Below are 11,081 nucleotides of genomic sequence, written 5' to 3'. Positions count from 1 at the left end.
TGCTATGACTTTCACTCTCTGTCATTCAAAGATGACAGAAATCTCAGCGGAAGAAACAAAATGTCGAAGCGAATTTGCAACGAATCGCGGCCTCGTCCGAAATGCCTCAGCGAGTCAGACTATCACAAGGTGAGGACGGAATTGCTGAGAAAGTTTGGATACGTGAAATATCCGAACAGTGAGAGAAAAGTGAATCAGCGAGGTTTGGATGAATGAAATGCGAGATATTTTGCGCCATTTTTTGACTCTGTTGTCTTTGAAGCGTGTGGAGAACTTCAGACAGCAAGCGTGGGCGGACAGAAGCCGCGTAATGACGTTGGTAGTGGGGGTAGCAGAGATATTTTGTTGCCTGAAGAAAGGTTTGTGTCTACAGTAATTGTTTGGTATTACAATTCAATTGTAAGGGTATTTGGCAACAGCGCTGCTCATAGACTCTCTCTGTGTGTGTGTGTGTGTGTGTGTGTGTGTGTGTGCGCGCGCGCGCCGCGCGGCTAAACCTGACACCCGATGACAGTTATCGTGAGTAGTCCAGATACTGGCAGTGGTTTCACTTCTCTTGGTTTTGCAATCCAAGGAAGGAAGTTATTCATTTCTGCACAAGAGGTTGGCAAATTACATTGTTCTGGGTCATGTGGGTAGGTCATGTGGGTAGAATGAATGAGGAACGACTTCCAAAGAAACTGATGTTTGGGGAATTGAGGAAGACAAGACCTTGCCATGGAACAAGAAAGAGATGGAGGGATCTAGTTAGTCAAGATCTGCAATTAGTAGATACCAAAAACATCTGGTACCAGAGATGCCAAGACCGCAATGGGTGGTTCAGTCTTTGTCAAAGGGGTGTTGAGAAGGTAGTCACAAATCGTGGGAAAATCAGATGTGCAGTGAATGTACGATTCCAAGGAGAAAGTTTCTTATGTGAATGTAGAAGATCATTTAGATGACATGGTGACCTCACAAGACACAAGCGGTTTTGTCCTAGTAATTTGCCAGTTGCCCAGGAGCACAATCCAAGGGCCCTGCTATCATACTTTCTTTTACTATGGGCGGCTCAAGGTTCAAGGTGTGTGTGTGTGTGTGTGTGTGTGTGTGTGTGCGCGCGCGTGCGTGCGCGTGCGTGCGTGCGTGCGTGCATGCGTGCGTGCGTGCATGCGTGCGTGCATGTGGCTTTTAGTGGGAGAGAAGTGCCTACAGTAAGATTGAACTTATACAGACACAGGCATAATTATGGAGCCACCCTGAGCATATGATTTAGATTACAAAATTATTGGACTTTCTCAGACACTGCAAGTACATGCATCTACAGTAACAACAGCTGCACTTTTTTAGTAAATCAAAACAAGTCATAATGGTGAGGTAATGACTCTGATTGTGCCATCCACATGTCCGAGATTGGAGGTGATCATGCGTGACCTACATGACTGCTTCTTGCTGTCAGTTCAATCAACTTGAAAGTTAATAATGAAAGTCGTTTTTCAAAAAGATTCTAAACAATAAAATGACTTTGTTTATGTCAGAGGAGACTATACATTTCAGTTTACTTGCATATTGTGAATCTACTCTTATCTGCTCTTGTGACGTCACAACATGAACGGTTTAGACATGGTAATGTATGGTGGCGGTGGTTAGTCTGGTCATTCTGTAATCTTTTGTTGCTACGGGTTGTCAAAGAATCAAAACATAATATAAATACCCAAATAGCATGATTTGATGTAGAATCAGCGGGTCAGCAGGTATATAGATAAATCTGCAATATTCTGTTGATTTCCATGCCTCGGCTGATATGGGGTGGCTCCATAATTATGCCCATGTTTGTATGTAGCGTGTAGTTGCTCGGTTTCCTTGTTTTTATTTGTTTCTGTATATGATCACTATTTTCTCTAGTATTGCTGTTGGAAATGAGCATCCTGTTGCAACATTGCCAGTTTTGTCAGCAATCAGTCGAGTTGAGTTATGTATTCATGAACGCTTGATGTCACCACAGATGAAACGGAAAAGTGAGGAAAATCTCGACATTCCCAGCAAACAGATGAAGTCGTCAGTTAGTTTGACCAGTCAAGAAAAGGAGAAAGCAAAGAAGACCCAAACCAAATTGTTTGCTGGACAGGATAGAACATTGAAGGTACTTTTACAGTTTACTGTGTCAATATCGTGTAACATGTTGTTGCACAGGAGTGTCTGTCTCTTAGTGACTAAGTCTATTTGTCTGTCTGGTTTGACAGTTTGTTTGCCTCCTTTCTCTCTCTTTTCCATCAGTCTGTTTACTGTTTGTTCGTTTGTCTGTTTGCTTGCTGGTTTGTCTGTTTGTGTAACACAGTATTTGCTTGTCTGTTGTCTGCCTGCCTGTCTGTCTGTCTAGTTGATTTTTGTTTGTTTGTTTGGGCATTTGTTGATTGCTTTGTTATTCTCTTGTTGTTAAACAATTCGTATCTGTTTTGTGTTTTTATTGTCTGTTTGTTTGTCTGTTTGTTTGTTTGTTGGTCTGTTTGTTTGTCTGTTTTTGTTTGTCTGTTTGTTGTTTATATTTGTTGTTTATCTGTTTGTTGTTTATGTTTGTTGTTTATCTGTTTGTTGTTTATCTGTTTGTCATTTATCTGTTTGTTGTTTATCTGTTTGTTGTTTATCTGTTTGTTCTTTATCTGTTTGTTGTTTATCTGTTCGTTGTTTATCTGTTTGTTGTTTATCTGTTTGTTGTTTGTCTATTTGTTTGTTTATTTGCTGTTTGTTTGTTTGTTTGTTTGTTTTGTTTGTTTGTATATTTATTTGTTTGTTTGTCTGTCTATTAGTTTGTTGTCTGTTATTCGTCTGTTTGTTTGTCTGTTTATTTGTCTGTTTGTTTGTTTGTTTGTTTGTCTGTCTGTTTGTGTCGTGTGCAACAGTTTTTCTATAGTTCGTCATTGATTGGCTAATTTCAAACTTGTTTTGCAACTTCTCTCTCTGAGAACACATTGCACTTTGGACACATCTATTGTGTACTATAGTTACAGAAAGCTGGACAAATACACAGTACATAAGTATGTCAGACAAGTCAATAGAATCAGGTTTTCTGTAGCTAGACGTTTGGCTACTAAATGTATTGTTAATTAAATAGTCAATGGTTTCTTTTCTTGTGTAGCTTATTTCAGAAGACTGCGATGAGTCACTTGTTCTTCGTGATCTCAGCTGTTTTACAAAGAGTCAGTTGAATGACATCGAGTGTCAGTTGAATTCAACCGATGAAGTGTTGCTTGCTCTCTTGTTTGGCAACAACTCGACTCAACTGAGAGATGCCAGGGATCGAATAGTGAGTATTTTATGCTTATGTATGTAGTTGTAAGGTTTTTATGTTTTGTCTTGTTTTTGTCTGTCTGTTTGTCTGTCTGTCCATCTGTCTGTTTGTCTGTCTGTCTGTCTATCTATCTTTCTATCTGTTTGTCCAGCTGTTTGTCCATCTGTCTGTCAATGTCTGTCTATCTGTCTGTCTCTCTCTCCATCTGTCTGTTTGTCTGTCTGTCTGTCTGTCTGTCTATCTCATTTGTCTCTGTCTGTCCATCTGTCTGTCTGTCTGTTTGTCTATCTGTCTGTCTGTCTGTCTGTCTGTCCATCTGTCTATCTGTCTGTCCATCTGTTTGTTCATCTGTCTGTTCATCTGTTTGTCCATCTGTTTGTTCATCTGTCTGTGTGTCTGTCTGTCTATCTGTCTGTTTGTCTGTCTGTCTGTCTATTTGTCTGTCTGTCTGTCTGTCTGTCTGTCTGTCTGTCTGTGTTGTGATTGTTACATTTACAGTTTGAGAGACAATAAAACAACCTGTCTGTTTGTCCATCTGTCGGTCCATCTGTTTGTCTGTCTATCTCTTTATCTTGCTTATTAGTCAACTTGTTTCAGTTCATCAGTTAATTAACTATGTGTTCAATACAAACTTGGGATAATACAAACTTAGGATCTAGGTCACTCATTTAGTTGCGGAAATTTAGTACATTTGGCCGCCAGTACACTTGGTCACTGTACCATTAGTCGCCAGGTGCTTACATTTACAGTACTTGCAACGGATTCAATTGTCTAACACACAAAGACATACAAGTGTCAAAAAGTAGGTAATTAAGACACACACTTGTCAAATTGTGTCATCATCAAATAGATACCTGTCAACCCTTACACATATTAATAATATCATGTCAAAGAACATCACTAGAAAGGCATCAATTACACAAGGAGTGTATATATGCCTCTGTTGCTGTTGGTTGTGTCATTTCTATGGTGTATTTGTGATAATGGCAAACCGTGGTAAACTCTAAAGATGGCACGAAGTTGTGCACTTTTGTGTATGATTTGCAACAAGTTCTCGTCTTACAGCAGTATGAAATTCTGGAGATGCGAACGCAGCAGAACAAGCAAAGACAGGACAGGTGCAAGGGTTGTCTTCACACGATACTCGCTACAAACCAGATTGTGGCAGAGGTCGGACATCATAGTCAAGTTTTCAATTACCTGGCGACTAAGTGTGCTGGAGACTAATACCTTGTTTACACTGGGAACAGTTCCTTGGAACAGTTCTGAGAATTGTTTTGGGAGCTGTTCTGGTGCCCATTTACACTGCATATAGCTTAGCTGTTCTGACGCCTCGATGTCCTCGAACTCCCAGACCTTTAGGAGAGAAAGACGTAACGTGCGCTACTATGTCTCGAGTCACTGCTTTTCAACTATTTCCTGGTTGTGATCATCCTTTATTCTACGATATTCATACTTTAATTTCTTCAGCTTGGAAGAAATTTGTTTCTGGCTTCGAGTGTAGCCAGCAGCCTCCATGTCCCTAGCAATTTTTTTGTATACAGCTTTGTTTCTATGGCTACACTCAAAGAGCCACTGTATTGAGTCCTCTCCCCACAATTCGATGAGTTTCATCGTCTCATCATCACTCCACGCCGCCATAGCGATATCCGGGAAACTACAAGAAGAATTGCGCTTGCGTCGGTACTGTTCTGGGGTGCGGGAGAGTTTACACTGTACCTGGAACTATTCTGGAATGGTTCTGGAACCACTCTTCTTTAGTTTCTGTTTCAGGTTCTGTTCTGGAACAGAACGCCACGGGAACAGAGCGTTTACACTGCTACTGGGAACTATTCTAGAACTTGAGAACCGTTCTCAACTGCCAGTGTAAACGGGGTATAAGTATGCTGGCGACTAAGTGTGCTGGCGACTACGACTAAATTTCCGCGACTAGATGTCCTGCGACTCTATTTCGGTGACTAACTGTCCTGCACCCACGAACTTGTCCTTTTGTTTGATGCCATGCTTATGATTTATCTTGCAGTGTACTGCATCTGACACCAAGTCTGAAACTGTAGAAGTATGTACTTGATGCCATTTGCATTTACCTAATCAATTTAACTTATCATGCAACTGGTTGACATTGCAGGTGACAGGTGTGGGACTTAGCATCTGCCACAACTCCCTGAGACAGTATTACCTTATACCAATGAACTCGAAACAGAACCCTTTCTACGAATGGTCAAAGTGAGTGCTAATGAAACGAATGCATCTTTACACATCTATTATTGACAAGCTTGACACATCATGGTGTAAATGAGTAACATAGCCTTTAGTGCTAACGTGCATGCAACTTTGAGATTGAGTGCTTGCATGAGTGTCAAGATGTTTGATTGTTTTTAGTATGAGTGGCTTGTTTCAGGCAGACTTTGCAAGAGCTGATGAGGTCGCCCACTCGGAAGGTGTGCTATGACAGTCAGGAGATGATGCATGCTTTAGTGGCTCATTATGGTTATACATCAACAGAAGGTTAGGATCAGTGTGTGTGTGTGTGTGTGTGTGTGTGTGTGTGTGTGTGTGTGTGTGTGTGCATGTGGTTGGTAGAAACACATACACATAACATGACCATAGGACACAATTTTTGTCCACAGTTTGCTCAGATTGGCTTCTGTTTGATCCGGGTGTGGCCGGTTGGTTGTTGGATTCTGACCATCCGCCACAGTCATTCAAGAAAACAATTTCATCATTTACCAACTTGAAACTTGTGACAACAAGAGGACCTCACACTTCATCTCAGTTTTGTTCTGATATTTCTCTACTCGGTCCACTCATGTTCATCTTGTACAGGAAACTGGAGGTCAGTGCAACTCAACACAAGACTAGTGTGTGTGTGTGTGTGTGTGTGTGTGTGTGTGTGTGTGTGTGTGTGTGTGTGTGTGTGTGTACGTGCACGTGCATGTGTGTGTACGTGCATGTGTGTGTGTGTGTGTGTGTGCTTGCATGTGTGCATGCATTGTGTGTGTGTGTGTGCACGTGTGTGTGTGTGTGTGTGTGTGTGTGTGTGTGTGTGTGTGTGTGTGTGTGTGTGCGTGCATGTGTACTAAGTAACTCATTGTGGTGGTCATGTACATTTGCAATACTGTTGACTGTTGTATTATTTTGTATAGTCTTGTGGTCTGTGGCCTCTGTTTCATGACCTAGAGATGAGGCTGTGTCCGATTCTTGCCGGTGAGGTACTCCATTGATGCATTGATATGCAACAGTATCTTACACGTCTGTTTGTGGAAGTGATGGAAGTAGATGGTGTTCATGTCGATATGGATGAAATGACTATTCTATGTGATAAACTAAAGGTACAATTGGTGTGTCATGATAATCTGCAAGACTGTTGATTAAAGGCAATGAATTGCAGATGGAAATTAGTGAAATTGAGAGAAGGGCTCATGAAGTAAGCAAATTGCGAGAGATTTTTGTCAAACTTGTGCTTGTAAATTGTTGAAATATAAATGCAGGATAAATTTTCAGTGATTTTATTGTAGTGGCTTTGAAGTAAATGTTGTTTCTCGTATGTTTGTTACGCTTTGTTTATTTATGTGTTTATGTGAGAGCTAGTCAGCAATTTGATGTGGTGTGTGTCTGTCTGTCTGTCTGTCAAATAACATTTATTTCAAACATACATCTATAATACAATGCTAGCAAGGTAACTATATAAAGTTCTGTAACTGCGAGAGTTTACTAGGACTAGATTTTAAAAACAAACAACAGGTAACACTTAAAAGAGAACAGTCTGTCTGTCTGCGTGTGTCTGTCTGTCTGTTTGGCTGGCTGGCTGGCTGTCTGCATGTGTCTGTCTGCATGTGTCTGTCTGCATCTGTCTGTCTGTCTTGTCTGTTTGTGTCTGCATGTGTCTATCTGTGTGTCTTGTCTGGCTGGCTGGCTGGCTGTCTGCATGTGTCTGTCTGCATGTGTCTGTCTGTCTGTCTGTCTGTCTGTGTTTGTCTATCTGTGTCTGCATGTGTCTATCTGTGTGTCTTGTCTGTATGTCTGGCTGGCTGGCTGGCTGTCTGCATCTGTCTGTCTGTTTGTCTGTCTGTCTGTCTGTCTGTCTGTCTGTCTGTCTGTAGTCTGTCTGTCTGTCTGTCTGTTTGTCTGTCCACTCAGCTAGCTTTGTTGGTGATTGTCTGATTTTCTATACGCTCTAGTAGTTTTTGTACTCAATAGTTAGTTCTTTACTTCAGTGTAGTTGTTTATTACATATAGTAACAGTATCTGTTAGGTTGTTGGCCGTCCGATGTTGCTCAACAGTCCTAAACAACTGCGAGAGGTGCCAGACATCATTACACAATGATGCATTCACATCATCAATTGAACTGCTGTGTTACAGTTGTTATTTGATGAGCTGAAATTGGACGAAAAACTTTCAGGAAGAAATGTTGTCAAGACGATCACGAATCAGGAGAAATCAACATCAGAAGCAGTGGTAATAAACGATGTACATAACAGACAAACAGCAGTAGATGTATAGAGGAAATGCTGTGTACTAGTGTGTGTGTGTGTGTGTGTGTGTGTGTGTGTGTGTGTGTGTGTGTGTGTGTGTGTGTGTGTGTGTGTGTGTGTGTGTGTGTCTATGGCCATTCGTTTATCAGCTCATTAAAAATTTTAGTTAGTGAAGCAATGCTTGTATTGGCTATTGTGTTTGTCTGTGTGTCTTTTTATTTATTTATTTGTTTACCAGTTTATTTATCTAGCTGTGTCATTTTGTTGGTTTCTGCTTGTCTTTGTTTACCAGTTTGTCCATTTGATACACACACACACACACACACACACACACACACACACACACACACACACACACACACACACACACACACACACACACACACATTTGTATTTGTATACACACGTGATATATTTGTCTATAGCTGAATCAGTTGAGAGAGTTCCATCCTCTGCCGGGACTCATCTTACAGTATCGACATGTAACAACTTACTTGTTCAGTTGTCATACAACAACACCAATGCGTTTGTTGCTGTGCAGCTTGTGAAGGTGAAGTCGACATATTTTGACGGACTACTGCCTTATATCACTAAGGTAGGTGTACAGTGTGTGTGTGTGTGTGTGTGTGTGTGTGTGTGTGTGTGTGTGTGTGTGTGTGTGTGTGTGTGTGTGTGTGTGTGTATGCGTGTTGTACACTAAATCACAAATTTTATCTTGAACCTGAAGTCGTCCAGTGTTAACCAAACTGATTGTTTCGTTCAATGCTTGACATGACTATGTACTTGGTTTCAATAAGTACGGACATCACATGCTTTGTAATTGTTTACAGTGAGTTACACTGAAACGTTTCAGACACTTTGCAATCTGTTTGGTGTTAGACACTTTACAATCTGTTTGATGCATTATCTATCTACATTATTAGTACATGTATTCTACTTCTTGTTTGATCAATTGTCTGTAATTGCAACGTACCTTGTATTGCACTGACTGTAGGGGGTGCTGCACACACACTGGCAACAGACAGCTGCTGCAACTGGACGACTGTCATCAGCTAATCCAGTAAGTGTACCACTATGAAGTCATTGAACATTTTTGTGTGCATGTATGCATGTCTAATATGCTCCGAGTCGTTTTGTTGTTCACTTGTTGTCTGGATTTGTGTTCGTACTGATTACGATTGTTGACTTCTCAGAATATTCAGACAATTCCTCGTTTGCCAGTTGAGGTCAAAAATGGAGATTTCGTGTTTCCTCGGCAGCCGTTTGAAGCCAGACTCGGTTATTCGTTCCTTGCAGCAGGTCTGACACATGTGTACGTCAAATTTGTTTTACTCATTGTTGTTGGTGTGTCTGAAGACTTTCAGTCTATTGAACTTCGTCTGTTGGCTCATTTCTCAGAAGATTCTAACTTGTTGCACGTGATCAATACAGAGGAAACAACGCATGATGTTTTTACAAGACTGGCGTCTCAATGGTTGGTTGGTTAACAGAGCCAAAACAACAAATAGACAGACATACAGACAGATAGGCAGACAGACAAACAGACAGATAGGCAGACAAGCAGATAGACGGACAGACAGACAGACAGACAAGCAGACAAGTGAGTCATAGCCAAATGTACAATAACGAGACGCTAACTTATTTATTGTACTTGAAGCTTGCATTTTATCTTTAGGTTGACTAAATCTTTAGATGGTATTGACTCTGCTGACAGACACAAGGCCAAGCGTGTTGTGTATGCTGTCGTTTATGGAGTAGGACAGGACAAGCTGTCTGACATTCTGGGTGTCTCCCTTGACGAGGCTAAGCATGTTATCACCAGCTTTCTAAGTTAGAACTTAAATCTTGTAGTTAAACTACACACACACACACACACACACACACACACACACACACACACACACACACACACACACACACACACACACACACACACACACTGCACAATGTCATATAATGCATTTTTAGGTAAATTTCCAGGAGTTCAGAAGTTTAGTCAGCAATGCATCAATGGTTGTAAAGCGAATGGTAATGTTTGCTGTAAATAGCAATTACGTGTTTGTATTTGTATGTCATGAATCATGGTGTTGTCTTTCAGGTTTTGTGTCTACCATCTTTAGACGTCGCAGGTTGATTCCACTTATCAACTCTGATAATTTTAGTCTGAGGAATCAAGCTGCAAGACAAGCAGTGAACTTTGTTGTGCAAGGTGGACGACACTTGTACACACACACACACACACACACACACACACACACACACACACACACACACACACAAATACAAACATACACGTTTATCAAACTTTATGTGTTACATACAGTATTGTTACTTTTCTGATTTTGCAGGTTCAGCGGCCGACCTTTGTAAAGCAGCTATGATTCAGACTGTCCACAATTTCACGAAGGTGGGAATTGATGGGAGGCTTCTCATTCAGATTCACGACGAGTTGCTTTTTGAAGTGAAAGACGAAGAGCTGACACAAGCAGCTGGTTGTGATGAACAACATTTCACTTTGCAATCAATAAACGATCTGGTTTATAGACATGGTTCGGAGTGTTATGGAGTCAGCTGATGGTTTGTGTGGCAATATGGTAAAATTGAAGGTACGCAGCTATTTTATTCTGGAATCTTTGCAAGTAATGACTGACAGTATTGACGCATCAAATTCTTGTAAATATTAGCATGAACACTGGTAAATACTCTACTTGCCTTATTAAATTTACATTTTGGTTTGATGACAATTTATCAATAATTGTAACGTGGACAACTTCACAGTCAAATTGCTTTGAGTAACTGTTCATGTGCAACGTATGGACAGAAATGAGCAAGGGAGTAGTTTACAAAGACGTCAGACTGACCGTTATAATTAATCTTACCTACTCTGCTTGAGATACTCATTTCTTTCTGGTTCTCTAGGTACCGCTTGGTGTAACACTGAAGTATGGGAAAAAATGGCATGATCTTTCTGGTGTGGCGGAATGCTGAGTGATCTGGTTGACTTGTTGCTATGAGATACTGCAGTTGAGTTTGCCATGGTATCTCATACTTTCACTGAGGTTTGCAGTTGGTACATAGTGCACGTCTAAGTGTCTAATTAGTGTTGCATGCTGCATGTTTTCAATCTCATGACAGGACTTTCTCAAATTTCGGACCTATGGACACATAGTAACAGCGAAGTCACGTTTAAATATAGTCTCTTGCACAGCCCCTAATATTGCCGCTTCTAATATTTGCGAGGCTAGGCAAATTCAGAGTGGCTCTAAATACGGCTCTGGGTAAAAGGTGGAGTCACGCCGCTTTCTACAGAAGCTACCGCGATAGGAAAGTTGGTACTAAC

General features: G+C 40.9%; 1 protein-coding gene across 4 annotated transcripts; it reads left to right on the top strand.

Moving 5' to 3' along the window:
- The first annotated feature begins 19 nt into the window (after positions 1-19).
- On the top strand, positions 20-10,948 carry LOC134184887 (DNA polymerase nu-like). 4 transcript variants are annotated; one of them, XM_062652663.1, is made up of 24 exons: positions 20-202; positions 263-359; positions 1,882-2,119; positions 3,113-3,280; positions 5,289-5,324; positions 5,394-5,491; positions 5,667-5,773; positions 5,896-6,101; positions 6,412-6,472; positions 6,533-6,597; positions 6,657-6,692; positions 7,521-7,568; positions 7,629-7,724; positions 8,167-8,223; positions 8,283-8,336; positions 8,736-8,801; positions 8,935-9,040; positions 9,098-9,215; positions 9,417-9,571; positions 9,710-9,769; positions 9,840-9,950; positions 10,090-10,229; positions 10,286-10,347; positions 10,661-10,948. In XM_062652663.1, the coding sequence occupies exons 1-23, from the start codon at positions 61-63 to the stop codon at positions 10,337-10,339; spliced, it is 2,319 nt and encodes a 772-aa protein (XP_062508647.1). In that variant the 5' UTR covers positions 20-60; the 3' UTR covers positions 10,340-10,347; positions 10,661-10,948. The 4 variants fall into 4 exon arrangements, with proteins under 4 accessions (XP_062508647.1, XP_062508640.1, XP_062508656.1 ...); XM_062652656.1 differs by having other exon boundaries at positions 10,090-10,233; XM_062652672.1 differs by lacking the exons at positions 20-202; positions 263-359 and adding an exon at positions 491-603 and having other exon boundaries at positions 10,090-10,233.
- The last annotated feature ends 133 nt before the right edge of the window (positions 10,949-11,081 follow it).

The sequence above is a fragment of the Corticium candelabrum genome, chromosome 1 (genome assembly GCF_963422355.1).
Source record: "Corticium candelabrum chromosome 1, ooCorCand1.1, whole genome shotgun sequence".
NCBI lineage: Eukaryota > Metazoa > Porifera > Homoscleromorpha > Homosclerophorida > Plakinidae > Corticium > Corticium candelabrum.
This window is presented reverse-complemented; position numbering and strand designations above follow the sequence as displayed.